Source organism: Myotis lucifugus, unplaced genomic scaffold (assembly GCF_000147115.1).
Source record: "Myotis lucifugus unplaced genomic scaffold, Myoluc2.0 scaffold_1658, whole genome shotgun sequence".
Taxonomy (NCBI): Eukaryota; Metazoa; Chordata; class Mammalia; order Chiroptera; family Vespertilionidae; genus Myotis; species Myotis lucifugus.
The window spans coordinates 26,144-45,325 of record NW_005872706.1 but is presented as its reverse complement, the minus strand read 5'-3'; the positions used below and the strand labels follow the sequence as shown (position 1 = coordinate 45,325).

The window sequence follows — 19,182 nt, the reverse complement described above, 5'->3', positions numbered from 1 at the left end:
CTACCCTGATTCTATCATGAAGCAACCAAATTAATCCAAATCCTGGAACCTGGACCCTTCAAAACTACCAATGTCATGAGAGAGGGAAAAAGGGCAGGTTAGGGTTCTAGATTAAAGAAAATTAAAGAGACATGGCAATCACAGGCAATGTGCGAGCCTTCTCTAGCTCCTAGTTTTCAAAAAATAAATAGGTGTGTGTGTATACACACACACACACACACACACACACACACACAATGCACATTTTTTAGACAAGTGGGAAATTTGAATTAGGTTACTGTATCAATCTTTGGAAATAATAATGATACTGTCATTACCTAGAATGTCCTTTTTAAGAGACACACGCTGAAGTATTCAGGGGTGACAAGTCAGGGTGTCTGCTACTTACACTTTAGCAAAAAAAGGGGACTGTGATATTAAAGGGGCTGGGGGATGCCAGACAGACCCGGATCCCATTCTAACTTCCGTGCTATGGAGGTGATACACTGGGCAGGTCTCCCCTCCTCCCCCCTCCCCGGAAACACGGCAGACTCCCAGCATTGACTCTGGCATCCTGTGTTGCACAAAGAGCTGCGTGTACAGCGCCCTTTTCCAGTTTCAAGCATTTTCTGTGCATTGTGGCATTTTAATCGGCCACAACCCTATGCTGCAATCACTAAATGATCCATCCATGTCCTTCCACCCTGACGACTGGGCACTTTCCGCTGGAGGAAACCACAAACTTGACTTGATGTGCCCCTGACTGCTAACCACTTTTTGCAGAAGTAAAACAAATCTATTCTAGCTACAGCCCATGATTGCAAAGTACAGTTAACTCATCAGTCCAGGCAAGAAAGACTTATTCCAGCTAAATAGCTTCTGCTTGATGAAAAGCTATTTCAAAACCGTTTCTTGATCTGTTCGGCTGAGAGGAAACCATGTGTGTTATCTCAGTTCTATCACTGGACTGGTTTCCAGGACACCCCCCTCCGCCCCCTGGCCCACTCACCAATGAGGTTAATGGGCAGACTGAGCTTGGCAGCGGACACGATGGCTGAGCAGATGGTGGCAGCTCCTCCCATGTCAGCCCTCATGAGGTCCATATTGGCAGAAGGCTTGATGGAGATGCCACCACTATGGGGGAAAAGGACAACGTGCGATGTTAACACAAAGAAGAGGGCCACTGTCTTAAAAAAGAGTACATACACCGAGGGTTAGCTTCCACACAAAGGCACCATCTGCCTGGCAGAGAAAATTCAAATTTCTAATCGAGAATCTGAATGACTGCAACATTTTAAAAGATGATATTGCAGCCTTTACAAAACTACAGAGGGGTCTTAGCTCATTTTGTTTCTATTTGAATTAAATTTAAATGGTGCCCCTAAAACACTACGTCGTGTAATCAACGCAACTCAAATTCCACCTCAGTATTGGCTCATTAACTCCTGGCCCCACATAGATTTGTCTCTTCAGCAAATTTTATGACTCAAATCAACTCACTGGTCCTGAAAGTCACCATTAAGGAGAGCCAACAAGCTCATAGCAGACTGGGAGGATCTTACCCCACAGAAGGATGGGGAGAACAATTCCCTCCAACACCCCAAGGTGTGCTAGGTCCTGCTGATGGCAAAATGCAACTGGAACCAGGACCAGCAAAGGAAGGTGCTGACCCAAAGCCTCGAGGACAGCGCTCACACATGAGAGCTGACAAGGGTTTCAATCAGCAAGAAACCGAAACCACTCCCCAAATAGGCCTCTATAACTGACTAGTGACTTTCTGCTTTGGATGTATGAACTCAGAAAGCACTTGCTTTTTTGCACGCTGGGCAGAGTTGGGGTTTCGACTTCGAGTTCTGGGATCTGCTGCCGACTTGCCCTGGTGACTCTGGACAGTCTATTCCCTGCACGGAGGTCTCTTTCCTAACAAATCAGGTCCTAATTCTCACTCACCGCAGAAGCACTCGACAGGTAGCTGTCACTTACACCTAGAATTAATGATTACCCACTGACTCAGAATAAGAACACATTCTTGGTCCAAGAAGTCCAGGGATAGCCCCCTGGGGCAAAGGGAGCACGCTGGTTCATCAGGTGTCCTACCTACACGCCACTTTTTTCTCAAGGCCACTTCTGTTCTGGGAGTTCCACTCTCTATTTGTAGGACTCTCATTCTAAAGTAACCAGTCAGCCCGGCCAGTGTGGCTCAGTGGCTGAGCATCAACCTATGAGAACCAGGAGGTCATGGTTCGATTCCCAGCCCAGGGTTGCAGGCTCAATCCCCAGTAGTGGGTGTGCAAGAGGCAGCCAATCAATGATTCTCTCTCATCATTGATGTTTCTATCTCTCTCCCTCTCCTTTCCTCTCTGAAATCAATAAAAATATTTTTAAAAAATGAAAAAATAAAGTAACCAAAGAGCAGCAGTTATCTTTGCTCATCTTCTAGATCTCTCTGGAATGCATCCACTTCTTTTCTACTGCATCCACCCTAGTTGAGGCTACCACTGTCTGTCATTCAGATGTGTGTCATGGCCCTACATACTCAGGTCTCCTTATATCAGTCTTATCCTCTCATTTCATTACCCATACAACTACCAAATTTTTATTTTAAAAAAAGTCTATCTCAATGAAAATCCCAGCAGATGTGTATAAGAAAATGGTAGATTCTAAAACTGATATGCAAATTGCCAAGGACACAGCCAGCGTCATTTTGAAATAGCTGAGCAAAGCTGGAGGACTCAATTACTAGACTCAGGACAGGGCAGCATTAATCAAGATACTTGGTCACAAGGTCCTGATGGAAGGACACAGAACAGAGATAGACCAACCATTATATGGTCAATTGATTCAACAATGGTACTGGCAGAGTTCAATGGGGAAAGGATAATCTTTTCAACAAATGGTGTTAAAACAAATGAATATCCATGTAGAAAGAAAAAAGGGGGAAAAGAGCCTCAATGCATTCACACCATACACAAAAAATCAAAATGGATCATAGCCTAAAAGCTAAAACCATAAGACTTACAGAAAAACACACACAGACTTTGGCAATCATTTCTTGAATGTAAAAAGAAGCAGGAACTATAACTGAAAATGGATAAAACTGAAAATGAAAATGGATAAAACTGAAAATGGATAAATTACACTTCATCAAAATTTAAAACTGCTCTTTAAAAGATGCCACTTAGAAAACGAATAGGCATGCCTCAGAATAGGAAAACTGTATTTTCAATACGTATATATCTGAAAAAGAACTTGCATCTAGAATACACTTATTAAAAAACGTTTCTAAGAAGAGCAAAAGATTTGACAGACACTGCACTAAGGACACACCAATGACCAATAAGCACATTTCTTACCTGTAGAAGGTCCACAGTGCCTACTTTCTAGGGGTAAGGTCAGGGCTAATCTATGTAAAATGCCTCACAGTCTCTGATACACAGTAAACATTTTATAAATGGCAACTTAACACATTCAAAGTGAACATATATGAAAAAAATAAAAATAAAAAAACAAAAAACAAAGTGAACATATACGAGATGACCAAACACTATGCTTTGGAAGCGAACCAACCATACATCAAATAATACAAGTGCATGCAAAGCATTCACCAAAACACAAAGCACAGATACCGTAAAGACCTACCTATCGAAGGTAATTCCCTTCCCAACAAACACCAGAGGCGCGTCACTTGCATTGGGGCTGCCTCTGTAGTGAATTTCCAGGAAGACTGGAGGCTCATCGGACCCTTTGGCCACACTTAGGAATGATCCCATTTCCTGTTCCTCAATCCAAGACTTGGGTCTACAGGGTAGAAAGGGGAAAAGGTAAATACACTTTGTTGTCTCTATTTCAAAATAACTCAGAAAAAGCTCATCCATGTTTAACAAAGTCTAATGTACAAGCTGTTAAAATATGCATACATCAGTGCTTCGATTAACATGTTCTAGTTGCTCTCATTTTTGGGCAAATTACTTGTTTGAGTCTGTTTCCTCATCTATAAAATTAGGTCAATTACACCTCCCTCAAAAGATCAGCTACAGAATTACTACGAGAATTCATCCCTGGTACATAATATGTCAGATAATAATGCATAGTCAATAAATAATTACTTGGTTCCCCCCCGCCCCCTAACCTACTCACATATTTTTAAAGTTTTAGTGTACAGATAAGGCTGAGACCATAAAGGGTACTTAAAGATAGTTAGGGGTCCATTGCTTTACTTTTTGGTATTTCTAAAAAAAGACAAAAACAATCAACCAACAACAACAAAAAACACAGCAAAGTTATACTTTACTGTTTCTGTTTATATAAATATATCCTCTTTCTTTGTGTTTTTACAGTTGCTGGAATCCAGTCTTTTCCATGCTGTCACACTATTTCTCAGGTTTCAATCCCAGTTCCAGATGTCTGACTGCAGTAGAGAAACTAATGACTTATTACTTCACAAGCACAGGACCAACAGGGGTAACAGAATGGGAACAGTCCTGCGTGCCAATCAGACCGCAGAGGCCGCAGCGCTATTCTTCTGGGCTGGGGTACAAAAGGGCTCTGTATGCCTCTACCCACTGTAACTAGGCCGGGAGAAACCCTACACTCCTTCAGGCCAACCAGCAGCAGCCATATCCAAGGAATGCTTCTCTAGACTGCTTATCTACTCGTTGAAACTATTAAAGTAGGACTGCATTATGGAGAGGTGGCCACCGAATTTCAGAGGGAAAAGAATAAAAAATGGCCCAGCGAGTGTGGCTCCGTGGTTGAGTGTTGACCTATGAACCAGGAGGTCAGGGTTCGATTCCCAGTCAGGGCACATACCCAGGTTTTGGGCTCAATCCCCAGTATGGGGCATGCAGGAGGCAGCCAATCAATGATTCTCTCTCATCATTGATGTTTCTATCTCTCCCTCTTTCTTCCGCTCTGAAATCAATAAAAATATACTAAATATATATATATATATATATATATATATATATATATATATATATATAAAAATGGGAGGTATGGCAATAAAAAAATCACTTCAAAGGAAGCAAGTCTACATGTATCATGTGGGGATTTTTAATCACAAACTCAGCCCTGGATGTTTTATGAAAGGGCTGCCCTCCTGGAAGCACTGTACTTCCTTGGTTTGTACACGCCTACACCCGAGTGGGTCTGGTGCAGTGTCTAGTTTAATGGGTTAGACTATGCCCACCTGTCCCTCCCTGGTTCTGGCCGGCTGCCCTTTGCTCCGCCACAAGCCTTGTGGTTTCCCAAGGGGGTCTCTGCACCCCTGCTCCTCCTGGCTGTAGCTTCCCGTGAGTCTGAGACATCATCCTGAATTACCTGATGTGGACTTCTGTCTTACTACTAGCACTTTTGAGATTCTTCTCGATGATTTCGGCAAATTTGGTTGGTGTCATCTCATTGGCAGGAGACTCCATCAACTGGCGTGCCAGGTTCTGCCCGGAAGCAAAGAGGACCCCTCTCTGCCAGGCCTCCAGGTCACCGCTGGCGGAAGGAAGAACAGGGTCACTGTCCGACAACCTCTAGAGACACTGACATGTCGCAGGTTGTAAAAACAACAGGAAGCCCGGGGGACTGGGTTCACTGTCCGGGGTCTGACCTAGGGTGGCCGATGGGGGGTGCAAAGAGCTAGAAAACATGGCCCCCACTGTGCGAGCATGTCACCCCAGAATCCTCATCAGCATAAAAAAAGGGGTTGGACTGATGGGTCTGGAGGCCCCGATCCCCCACTCAAGGTGATGACGGAGGTTTCCACAGCAAGGCCATGCTGTCCCCTCTCTGCATCAGGAGTGACGCCGCTCTGAGTGCTAACTGTAGAGGACGTACCGCTCAATGCTGATGGGAACGGAAGGCCTTTCTGCCTAATTTTTGCCTGGGAAGGGCTCCGAATGCCAACCCACCAGAGGGCAAGAATCAGCTTTAACAGAGAGAAGATGTGGCCATGTTCCGACCCCAGCTCTTCCTGTGCACAGTAGGAATTCATGTGAGCAGCGAGGCTAGAACAAGAGCTCGTTTGGGTTTACTCGCCAGCTGCGCCTTTCGATCGTCATGAGCCCTATGAAATCAGAATCACGATGCCACTCAGCAAATAAAAACGGAGCACCGAGAGACTGTGGGCCCGTAACTGAGGTGCCAGCCAGTAAGTGAGGGAGCCACGCTGATGGGTCGCAGAACCCTCCCTCTTAACCGCGACAGCATAGCTGCCAACCACCAGGCTGTGCCAAGATCCCCCACTCCACAGCACCATCTCCTGAAGGGCTCACATGGTCTGATCCTGACAGCAGGGACCTTGTTCCCCAAAACCCAGAACAGAGCTGGAAGGTGGTAGGTTCTCAATAAATCTGCTGAGAGGTGAGTTTTTCCGGGAGACCACGAGGGCCAGGACTGCATCCCATCATCTGTGTAGCTCTGGTGGTTAGCACAGTGCCAGCAGGTGCTGGTGAAATGGGAACTGTCTGGGTTGAAACCCACTGGGACCTGGTCTCTTGTTCCCTCCTCTTTGGGGAGCCAACCTGGTGTGGTTTCCTAGTAATCAGCAAGCATGGAGGGGCCCAGGGAGTGATGGGGGGACACGCACATGACGAAAGCCAGGAGCAGAACGTGGGGACAGGCACCATACTCTTAAAATGGCCAAGGTGACGGCGGAGATGGCAGACAGGCCATGCAGCAGTGCCTGATACTGAAAGGCAGGCAGCTCATGTCCAGGAGGCCCGGCTGTCAGAGCACCAGGAATGCAACCCCAATCTTGGTTCGTTCCCTCACCTTCCATGCAGCTTCGCCGATATGGCCACCTTCTTCTTCTGCTTCAGGTTATCGTACTCATAGAGACCGAGCACTGCTCCTTCCGCAGCCGCCTGGGCATCACCGCAGGGATCCACCTCCACGGAAGAGATCTCCAGGTCTTGAACCTGCCTGCACCCCGCTTCGTAAGGACAGAGGAACCAGAAAATCGGAGTCAGTCAGAGACAACGTGAATAGCAGAGGCATGGTGCAGTGTGCCAAGAAAACACCAGGACTGGGCTTCGAATCCCAGCTCTGACACTTGACCTTTGTGAGCCTCCATTGCCTCTGAGATAAAAGGAGGGTGTGCACACACCTTAGAGGTCAGGGAGGACAGGCTGACGGATAAAATGACGGGTCTGGCTCCTCACAGAGCTACTCTGATTACTAACTAGTATTACTTCTGAAACACCAGGATTTCCTGATGAAGCGAAGTGTCCTAGTCACCAGGAACTTGCCAGGTTAAAAATGACAAAGTGATGAGATGGACATTACATCCAAGGGACTGGGCGAAGTCCATTATTAACGCAGCACTTTATTAAGATCAGGTCAGCAAAACTCCCAAATCACAAGGATGACATCACCAGTCACCATGAACTTTGAAAGTACCATTGAACCAAGCATATATGATACCCAGGGGGCCAAAGCCCAATGGAGTTAATTCTCCCCACCCCAGCAATGCTGCTCACAGCTTAACCAGCGTCTGCAGTGAGGGCCTCGGCCTGCCACTCAGCTCCGCAGGGACTCAATGGCACCTACCTCAATGGTAAACCAGCCACACGAGGAGCTGGGGCCTTTGGCAACTAGTGATAAACAAGCACCCCACACTTTGCATCCATTTTCTCTGATTTGTAAATATGATGACTCCGTGTGGCTTAAAGTTGCATTAGAAAAGGGGAAAAAATCAACACACCAGAGCTTTCTACTAGTAAAACAGAATCTCTGAGGTCAATACTGTGGGAATGAACAAATGGCCGTGAAACCTCCAAACACAAGCTAAAGAAACAGAAAAATAAAATTCCACAAGCTACCCGTTTGTGTCTAATATAAGGCCGAGCATGCTGGGTAAGGGAAATTGCGCATCCAGATGAGTTATTTCTCTGTGAACGTGGTAGGGGTGGTGATGGTCAGGGGACCAAAAGAGGGGAGACAGAGTAATCTTAAAGAGTAGATCCTTAGGAATCTCCACCAATATTAAACCTCAAAGGGAAAATCACCTGCAACCGCCACTCTGATGTTTTCTTTGCCTTCGTGCCAGTTCTCCTGGTCATCCACACCAGCGCCCTTTTTGCCGAGGCCAACCACCACCACACTGGAGAAGTCCTGTTCCGGAAACACACGAAATCAGCCACTTTGTATCTTTAAAGCGTTCATTTCCACAGGGAATGGTCTCTGAGGTCAACTACCATAACCTTAGCACATGGCAAAATCAGCGTCAAATTTGGTTGCTGGGTTTTTTGAGTCCTGTACTTTGTTTAAATTTCATAACATGTGTGTTTGAAAAGTAGAGGGTGAGGACAATCCTGCAAATAATTCTACTATGTAAGAGTGCCCCAACTCCCACAAGCGAACAAAAGAAACCTACAGATTAAGCGATACAAGAGAGGCGATACTTTCTGACAGCAAGTCACCTCTATACAGTCTTAAACAATACTTAAGGCTTAATACTGGGACACAATCCGATACAACATTTTCTGCCCGGCCATGCAGTCACAGTCCTTGGCATATAGTAGGTGCTCACTAACGGTTTGCCAAACCTATCTTCATCTCATACCTCATGCAGACCATAAAAAGTTCGGGTTTTGCCTGCTTTCAGCGGAGGTCCAGATCTGAAACAAGAAGAAATAGTTGTTTAAAATATTAGTTTGCTCTGTTCCTTTGAGAAGTGATAAATATACAGTGCCCAGCATGCTTCCGAGAATTTTCAACTGCATACATTTAACATTATTAAAATACTCTGCTACCAAAAAAAAAAATTTAAAATAAAAATAATACTCTGCTGCTTCTGTGAATTTGCTGCACTTACGTTTTTATCAAAATACAGAATTTTCTCGGGCCAGATTTCTCAGATGCAGCACTTCTAATTCTAGCTCAAAAACTACTTAGCATACAGATTATTAGAGTGAACACCAACTTATTTGAAAACAAATACAGAAAGCAATGCCGTGGATGGACAATGCATGGCTGCAGAGGAGAGCGGAATCGTCATTCTTTTTAATAAAGACATCAGCCTCAGGGGTCGAGCTGACGGCAGTGTGTTTGGTGGGAGGTCATTTATGGGGGCAAATCTGCAAATGGGATACCAGGCAATTCCCAAACCAACCAGGTGGCAATGCTGAGAGTTATCGGTCAGGAAGGCCAGGCTGTTCTGCACTCTAACAGGTCAGCTTTGGGATTAATGAATTCATCAAGGCACAGGGGAAGGCTGTCTGCTAGTGGGTGACTGCTAAAAATTAAGTGGGGGTGCGAATTCTGTTATCCGATGATCAGACAATTTCTCTCATTATTAGACTACATGTATTAGATGCAAGAAATTATCTATGATCTGAACAAGATGCACTTGCAGAGGCTTATGCTGACACTTCTATTCCTGCAGCTCGGGACTGGGAAACCCCAGTGTTTCCCCACCTTCTCTAGACGCTGGCGAATCCGAGAGGCCAAAACCTCAGGACCACCCGATTTACTGAATGAGAACCTGCATTCTCGCCGCACCCTCAGGTGACCGGCATGTACTGTAACATTTGAGAAGCCCTAAACTCCAGATAAGCAATGCAGGGTGCAGCCCCCTTAGGCTGCTCTGAACTAGTCCAGCAACCCAGGTCTCCCATAAACAAAGGGGAACTAAAGGAAGAAAGAGAGGCTGTGGGAAGGCGAGCTAGTGGGGAGGATGAGGGTGGGGGGTAGGATGAAGGTGGGGGGTGGACTGAGGAAATTTGGTACTTTCCAGACCCTTCTGGGTCAGTTTTTCACAGTAACTCTGCGATGTGGCTGAAGTGACCTGACTTCCCAGCACTGGAGACCCACCCATACTGAAGCACAAGGAACCAAAGTGCATTCCAGAGGCACCCGCTTTCACTTTCACTGACCTACAGTGCCCAGCATGCTCATGCTTCCGAGAATTTTCATCTGCTAACAATAGAGCACAGAAGAAATATCCTATTTTATTTCAAGGCATTTTGAAACCTGGAACCCGTAGGCGAATACTTACATGTTCAGAATTTCTCTCAGCTTCCCAGACACCAGTTTATCAAAATTCTCTCCTGCACTTGTAAACTGTGGCACATCATTTTCTTTTTCTCTGCTGTAGATTCCTAAAACAAGTCCCTGAAAATAAGCAGGGGGAGGGGGGGATTTAATCTGGGTCCCCAAATTCCAGAAGGAGCAAATAATTCCATGCAAACTGTGTCCCCATCAGAGAGAACAAAACCAAAAAAGCAGGTGCTGGGAGTCAGCTACACTCACATGCTGCCTACATGTTTCCAATTCCTGCCAAGCAAGACGGGAATTACTACGTATCCTGGGGCTCATGGTCCTTTCCCAAGGGTTCTCACAACATAAAGGCCTTCCTTCACGGTCAAATAAGAGCAGAAAGGTGTTTTGTTTAAAAAAAACAATTCCATCTGCAACCAGGTCAGAGGGGTTCAGAACACGCCGCTCCACAATATGCCGAACTTGTCATATTACTTTGAGCTGCAGGTACCAGTACTCGGGAGACAGACATAGGAAGGGCTCTCTGACCTCCCACTTTCTACCCAAAAGCAGGCCATGAAATTTCCCAGGAGAAAGGTGCTCTCCCTGTACTGGCAAGAGGACACAGTTATCGCCAGAGACTGGGACTCGACAGCAGAATGGACCTGTATAAACAAACCTACTAAAATTACCCTCCTCTTCCAATACTTCCCCCCACGTATTTCCTAGTCACGGTGTCACACTGTACTGCCCCTTTGTCTATCACTGCCCCACAATTTTTCGTTCTCTGTTTAAAAAGGTATATCCATTTCGGGGCCTAAAGGCTTTGGAGTCTTTATTTTCCTCCTGAAGACTCCCATATCCTTGAAAATACCAAACAGAACTTATATGCTTTTCTCCTGTTCATCTGATGTCTGTTAAATTCTTCGGTCCAGCCACAGGATCCAGGAGAGCAAAAGGAAGTTTTCCCTCCCCTACAACCTTCAAAGGCAAATCTCCAATAAGCTGGGGTGCTACCCCAGGACAGCCAATGGCTGCACCTGCCAATACTAAGAAGAACTCTGGCCCAGCTCATAGACTGAAAGAGAGAAAAGATGCAACTTCTCAGAGAGGGGCAGGAGCAGAGCATCCGAGCGACTCGCCCCCTCGGGCCTCAGGTAAGTGAAATAAGGACGTAAACACAGAAATCGCTATCTGACTTTGCCCTCAAGTTATGACTTTACACATGTTTTCTGCCTGGAGGCAACTCTGAGCGATGGAAAGAATGTGCAGTCTTCTCACCTGACAGAGGAGGAAACCCAAACCTGGTCTGACATACTAGCCTGGGTGCAACTGAGCTCTGCGAGAACCCTGACACCTTCCTCTCCGCCTCCCTCCTCTACAAAATCACACTGGCACTCAGACCAAGTGGTGTCCTTTCATCCAAGAAAGGTGTTGGTGTTCGTGTTGGTGTTGGTAACCTTTGCAGGTTCTAGCTTTCCTAGGGCGGCTGTTCCTGGGATCCCATGGAACCAAGTGGGGAACTGGAGACGGGACAGGGGTGTTACCTGGGGAGGACGTGGTCGCGGGGTACCGGAAAGAGCATGGACAGGCGTCTGGTCCCCCCGCCATCTGACACAACCTGAGGCCCGAGCTCAAGCCCTTTCTAGAACATTCCTCGCCAGGGACAGTCGCTTATTTCTGGACTCCCAACCTTGTGCACCTCCTCCACAGCCCAACAGTGATCTTCGTAATCGTTTCGAGTTCAATTGGGTGGAGAAGGCGTTTCTTCCCGGAGACGCTCTCCTTTTAATCTCACGCAGAGATGGGTCTCTCTGCAAAGCCCTTTCCCCAGAGGCATTGTGTCCCCGTAGAAAACCCCTCCGGCAGCTTACCCACGTTTTCCCGGCCGAATTCAGCAGGAGGACCGGGTCGGGTGGTGAGCCCTACTGACCAACTCTGGGACCTTAGATGACCTTTCGCCTCAGCAAACCTGGCTCCCTCCTAGCTAACGGGGGGACAACACCGGCACCGTGCTTTCCGGGGTTACTGCGAGGACTACCCAAATAATGAAGTAAGGGCATGACACGGTGGGAGCCCAGGAAATGGCAGCTGGGGCCATGCTCGCGCGTCCGGAGTGCGGACCCCAGCACCCAAGCCCGGCTGGAGATGCGCGGGGTGCTCGCAGCCCCCACCCCGGCCGTGCCCAGACTGAGCTCTGCCAAGGGAGGGACCTCTTCTTTTGTGCCCATTTTGGCAACTCGGTGCAGAAGCCGGGTTCACCGCGACCTCGACCCATCCCGCAGCCCCCGTCGCCCGCGGGCAGGGCATCCTGGGGCGGCCCCGCACCCCGCCGCCGCCTCTCACCTTCGTCATGTCTGCGGTGCCGAAACCTCGGCTCCAGAAACGGTTCACCCCCAGACGTCGGATGGCGACTCGCCCCACGGCCGGAAGAGGCAGCAAGAACATCTTCTCGGCTCGGCCCCCAGCACCGCCCTTCAGCGAGCACGTGGCGAATGGAGGGCGGGCGCGCGGCTGGGGGCGGAGCTTTCGGGGCGGCGGACGCGCGCCCCAGGGGGCGGGCGGGCGCCAGGGTCAGAGCAGGAGGGCAGTGAGGGGCGGGGCTTTCGGGGCGGCGGGCGCGCGCTCAGGGGGCGGGGCTGGAGGGCGTTTAGGGGCGGGACTTTCTAATGAGGGCCGGGGGGGCGCGCCTTAGGGGCGGGGCGGGCACATGGGGGCGGGGCGAGCGGTTCTGCCCCGAAAGCCTGGGTGGTCCGGGGAGATGGGCGCGAGGCTGTGGCTGGGATCAGGTTGCCATCGTGCACGTGCCGTGGGGATCGGAAAGGCGGGGCTCTCCTCCCAGCGCCCTAGAGAGGGTGGGGTCTAGGCTCTGACGTAACGAGGCGCGGGGATGGAGGCGGGGCTCTGGGGAACACCGGGAAATAGGAAATGCACGTGGCTGTACAGCAGAAGTCTTATTGTAGGAATGAGGCTCCTACAGAGTTGTTTTTTTAGTTCCTGCCCTTTTATTTGTTTTCTTCAGTTTTTTTGGAACTTACATCCGGTCCAAAGGTGTAACTTTGTAGGGCAGTTACCCCAAATACTCTTTTGAAGACAGGAGCTTTGTGAATAGTGCTCAATGTTTTAATACATTTTATTTTTTTAAAGGTGTTTAAAATATTGTGTGGTAAAAAAGTGCACGGCTGAATGCAATTCAGAGAACATGAGAAGCTCGAGAAGGCATACGAAAGCCATCCTACATGTTACACCTGATCCTAGTTTTAACTGAGTCTTTGACTTTAGCTCAGGGCGGGCGGGTAGGCGGGTACAGAACCCAAGTGCGCAGTTTCTGCCTTGGTCTGAGTCTCAGAAAGGAGAGACTGTCTAGAAGAGGGCTGGCCCAGCAGAGATTTGACTGTCCTTTCTTGAGAGTCAGGAATGTTAGTCCTCTTTGGCTTCCACCTCCTTTAGATAGTTAAAGAAGAGCTGCATCATAAACTCAGCAAACTCTCCAGAAGGCACGTATGTTCTCTTTAAACAGAGAGAAATCTTTGTAATCACTTTAGAAGTCTAGTTTCAATGAGATCAAGCTGCAGTTTCCACAACCAAAAATTAAGGGCTAAAACCTGTCTCCCAACCTTGTCTGTCAACTTCAGAGGCGACCATGGTGCAGAGTTGTCACTATCTCCACTCAACTGAGTGTGTTCCCTTCATTTTACTTGTCTGCTGCTCCCACAAGGAATAACTTGCTTCCTGGCATACCTTCATTTGCTTCAAGGACCACAGCATGTGCATTTTCATGTGCCTAATGGGATATGGGAGAAAGAAATTCCACAGCCTCCAAAAAAATTTTGTCCTTACTGAACAGTATTATATTGACCACTTTGGGATGTAAAAGTTAGTCATCCATCAAACTCTAAGTACAAAGTATTTACTGTATTTTTCTGTTGGAAACTGTGGGATACAACAGAATTTGTGTCCCTGGTCTCAAAGACTTTATGATCTAGTAGAGACAAGAAGAGGATGACTATATATATAAAAGCCTAAGCGACCGAACGACCGGTCAACTAGTCTCTATGATGCGCACTGACCACCAGGGGGCAGCGCGCTCCCACAGCAGTAGCGCCACTCAGCTGACCAACACATGCCAGACGCAGGGCTCACAGCTGGCCGCCACAGCTTGGAGACCGCAGTGGAGCGGCAGCGAGCCTACCGAGCAGCGGCCATGGCAGGCACAGCTGGGCCGGGACGAGCAGGAGCGGCAGGCGGTGTTGGACTGTGGTTTTCGGCCCGATCCCCACAGGCTATGCCGAGGGATCCCAACGGTGCAGGAATCTGTGTACCGGGCCTCTGGTAAAGAGATAAAAATCGACAGTGTTCATACAGTTACCTATGTGTATGCTCCAGTTCTTTCTGCCCCCTTCTCTGCTTGACCAAGATTTTGGTCTATGCCATGTCCTCCAGGAAACCTTCACTGATATTCCATATGTGCCCTTCCTTTGCCCCCAGAGCAGCCTGTCTTAAAGTGCTAATCACCTGTGTGCCCATTGTTTGTTACCCTGAGGCCTCTTAGGAGCCCTGACTTTCATCTCTAAATCTAGAATCTAGACTGTGGCTGGCACACACACACACACACACACACACACAAGGTGTTCATAAAATGTTTGAATAAATGCATGATCAAGGTCTAATAGATGTGACATTGACAATTAAAGAACAGGATAGGTCCCACTTGTGTCCTTCAGGTAATAAATGCAAAATATTAAAAAGCATGAAGTGAGCCAGTAGCATGAAAAGAAAGCAGATGATTAAGGAGGACATGAGGATATGGAGGGGTGTGTGAAGGTGTTGGCTTGGCTTGGGGTGAAGGGGTCAGGCCTGGAATAAAAGGTGGTCATAAAAGATAGTGATGCTGGATTAAGGAAGATTTTGAAAGGCTAACAGAGGCTGCTGTTGTCAGCAGAAGCCAACCGTGGCTGATTCAGCAGAAGGGTGTAATAAAAGGGAGGCATGAGGGCCAGAGAAAAGAGCTTCCAGAAACAATGCCCTAGTCCTGCCCATGACTGATCTGATGAGCAAACTGCTCCTCTGCCCATGTCACAGAGTAGCAGGGAATTACACAGGCAGGTTACACCACCGTCGATCTCCTGGTTTTGATATTGTGCTGTAGTTATGTATTTGTAGGAAAACCAAGTGACGAGCAAACAGAACCTCGCTGTACTTTCTTTCCAATTTTCTGTGAAGCAATACTTTTTTTAAAGTAAAAAGCTAAGAAAAAAAGGAAAAATAGCAAACAAACAAAAACATCTCAACTTCCCTGGCACCCACAGTCCCCTCCAGGAACCGCCTCTCTCTCTGCTTCTTTACAGCCAAACTTATTTGAAGCATTTTCTCTAGCTTATGTTCTCCATATCTACCTTTTCCTGCATCATTATTCCATTCATGAATCTGAAACGGGGTAGTAACAGCAGGAAAGGAAAGGAGAGGGTGCAGAGACACAATGTGCGATTTCGAAGACCTTGGATGGGCAGGTCCTGGTGACATAAGAAGAGCAAGAGGAGTTTGAACCAAGATCATGGAAGAAAATGGCGGCAGCTCTTCTTCATTTTGCTCAAAAGAAATGAGCAGCCCTCAGTCCACCAACCTTTCCTGAAAGGTCTCTCGGGGATATCAGGATAAACCATTTTCATCAGCTGAAAATTTTAGTGCATTAATTTACTCATCAAATATTTGTAGGTGCCCATTATGTTATAGGCACTGTTCTAGGTTCTGGGGACACACGAGTGGACAGAATCTCTTCCCTCATATAACTTACTTTTGAAGGAGGATGGGATGACAGACAGTAAAGTAAGTCAATTAAATAGATAGTATGCAATGGTGATGAGTGCTGTGAAGAAAAATAAAGTAGGAAATAGGGAAAGGGCTTGAGTGGAAACAAAAGTGATTTAAATGGAGTGTCAAGTAAGGCCTCACTGAAAGGTAACATTTGAGCAAAGACCTGAAGGAAGCAAAGGGGTGAGTTTGACAGAAATCTGGGAGCATCACTTCTGGCAGAGCAAACAGCAAGCACACAGGCCCTGTGGCAGGAGCCTTCCTGGCTTTTTAAAGACACAACAAGGAGGCAAGTGTGAAAGGAGCAGAGAATTGTAGGACAGGAAATGACTGGTTGGAAGTGAAGAGACCAGATCCCTTCTCAGACACTGTAAATCAGAAAAGCAGAGGAGTGACATGAGTAACCTCCATTTTTACAAGATTTGGTGAATTTGGTGAAGATGGAAAAGACCTTTGAAATTGCTCTTGCCAAAGTAAGTAATCTCCACTCCACAGGACTCTTCTCAGTCCTTATTCTTGCTCACTTGCTTTTCAACAGCATTTTAGCTTGTTGACCACTCTTGTCCTCTAACAAGTATCTTTATCTCCTACCTCCGAGGCCACACCTTTCCAGTCTCTTTTCCTCTGTCTGGTAGGCCTTCGTCAAGATTAGGTATGTGGTGCTCATATCATCCAATAGCCCTCATATCATCCAAGCATAAAAACCCTACTTGCCAATCTTATCATCCCCCTAATTCCATTCCAGCTATATGCTTTTGCTTGCAAAATTGGTATCATTAGCCAGGATGACTCACCCAAGCTCCAGACCCATACATCCAGCTGCCTAGTGCCCATTTCCACTTGGGTGTTTCAAAGTCCTTCAAACTCAACTCGTGTACAATGGAACCGTTTTTGCTCTGCTGCCTCTTTCCTTAATCCCCACCAGGGCTGTTTCTGCTTCTGTGTCCTCCATCTCAGTTAAAAGCAGGACATCTGCCCTGGACAATATGGCTCAGTTGGTTGGGGTGTCCTCCATACACCAAAGGGTTGCAGGTTCAATTCCCAGTCAGGGCACATACCCAGGTGTCGGTTTACCTGGTCATGGTGCATGCAGGAGGCAACTGATCAATGTTTCTCTCTCACATCAATGTTTTTCTCTCTCCCTCTCTATTCCCTCTCTCTAAAATCAATTTAAAAAAAACACACAAATAGCCCTCGCTGGTTTGGCTCAGTGAATAGTGTCGGCCTATGGACTGAAGAGTCCCAGGTTCGTTTCTGGTCAAGGGCACATGCCCGGGTTGTGGGTTCAGTCCACAATAGGGGTTGTGCAGGAGGCAACTGGTCAATGATTCTCTATCATCATTGATGTTTCGATCTCTCTCTCCCTTCTCTCTTCCTCTCTGAAATCAATAAAAATATATTAAACAAACAAACATAAAAATTTTTTTTAAAGCAGGACATTCACTTTGTTGCTCAAGCTAGATATTTAGGCGTCACCTTTATTTTTATTTTTTTTAAATATATTTTATTGATTTTTTACAGAGAGGAAGGGAGAGGGGATAGAGTGTTAGAAACATCGATGAGAGAGAAATATCGATCAGCTGCCTCTTGCACACCTCCTATGGGGATGTGCCCGCAACCAAGGTACATGCCCTTGGCCGGAATCGAACCTGGGACCTTTCAGTCCACAGGCCGACGCTCTATCCGCTGAGCCAAACCGGTTAGGGCTAGGCGTCACCTTTAAATCTTCACTTTCCCTCACTCTTCAATGCAGCCCATCACCAAGTCATCTTGCTTCCACCTCTAACAGCATGGGAATTCTCTGCCTCTCTCCCTTGCTTCAGCCACCATGTAGTACAAGCTCTCCCCAGTGTACAACAACAATCCTAGACTGGAGGGTGAGCCCCAGGAATGGAGGAAGAGGGAAGGAATGAGGTCAGACGCAGGTGACTTTACAGGTTTGGGACAGGAACAGAATGGCTTCTCTACTCCTCATTAAACAGAAAGGAGGCCCTGTGATCTGAGATCAAAAGACTTTGTGGTCCGATGAATATGGGAAATGCTTCTTAATGCAGCTCCCTAGGTGTTAGCACATTACAAGTCCAGAAAAATCCCGGGGGGTGGGGGGGGGGGCGCGCGGAGAGAGAAACTGGTGATTTTCTTTGGCCTGAACAAATGAGTTTATGTGGTGAAGGATTCATATGTTTCCTCTCTGCATTCATTTCTAAGCTCTCCCTTACCCTCCACCCACCGCCCCGAGAGAACAATTTTCTCCTCACACAACATTGGAAAGCTCTGGGATAGGAGAGAGGTGCATTAAACCTTCATGGAGTTTCACCAGTGGAGGCATACATCTAAATTTAAATACATGTGGGATTTGAGTATCGTGATCAGATATTTAGTAAAATCTCCTGAAATTGAAAATGTATTCCAATATCATTTATTTTGTGCACTAGTTAATGCCAAACTGATATTGAAAAGTGAGTTAGCATTCTTATCTGAACATTTGATTTATTATAAAGGTAGTATTGCGGAGCTGTGTTATTGCAGTCTTTTTTAATAAATGAAGCTGGTTGCGCTGGATATCCATGAGGGGGAAAGGGAGTTTCAACCCTTACCTTACATCAAACACAAAACTCATTTCCAAGTCAGTGTGTAGGACAGTGATGGCGAACCTATGACACGCATGTCAGAGGTGACACGCGAACTCATTTTTTTGGTTGATTTTTCTTTGTTAAATGGCATTTAAATATATAAAATAAATATAAAAAATATAAGTCTTTGTTTTACTATGGTTGCAAATATCAAAAAACTTCTATATGTGACACGGCACCAGAGTAAAGTTAGGGTTTTTCAAAATGCTGACACGCTGAGCTCAAAAGGTTCGCCATCACTGGTGTAGGAGATAACACAGGAGATGATTTTGGTGAACCCGAGGTAGGCCAAGCTGTCTTAAATAGGGAACCCAAAACTACCACAAGATAAAACAAAGATTGATAAATCCAATTCCATTGCAATGGAGAACTTCTGTTCAACAAAAAGACATCAAGAATAAAAGAGCAAACTAGAGCTTGGGAGAAGATATTTGCAGTCCATGGAATCAGCAAAGGATTTGTATCCAGAACAAATAAATGCCATAAATGAGTTGCAGACAGACACTGTCGCAGTAAACTGGGTTCAAGCGCCAGACTGCTCACCTCAGAGCCACCTGACGCTGTGACTTTGGGCACATTATTCAATGCTTCCCTGCCTCCTTCCTCCGTGTACCCACCGCTAAGGGCTGTTGTGAGAATTGAATTGATCAGTACAGATAACCACTTTGGGTAGAGTGTTTATACATTGATAGGGTCCAACCAAGGCTAGTAATTCTTCTGTGCCCCCTGCATTTCCAAAGGTGAATGCTTGATGCAGAGAAGTTAGATACTTTCCTCATCAGACTGACTG

At 46.8% G+C, this 19,182-nt stretch overlaps 1 protein-coding gene across 1 annotated transcript; it reads right to left on the bottom strand.

The window, feature by feature from the left end:
* Positions 1-980: 980 nt before the first annotated feature.
* Positions 981-12,442, bottom strand: LOC102426901 (cytosol aminopeptidase-like; the record flags this gene model as incomplete). Its single annotated transcript, XM_006108011.3, has 8 exons — positions 12,295-12,442; positions 9,968-10,083; positions 8,534-8,588; positions 7,977-8,082; positions 6,742-6,901; positions 5,299-5,463; positions 3,619-3,777; positions 981-1,113 (listed from the first exon to the last, which is right to left on the bottom strand). Coding segments are annotated over exons 1-8 (996 nt in total), but the record flags the coding sequence as incomplete, so codon positions are not given.
* Positions 12,443-19,182: the final 6,740 nt, after the last annotated feature.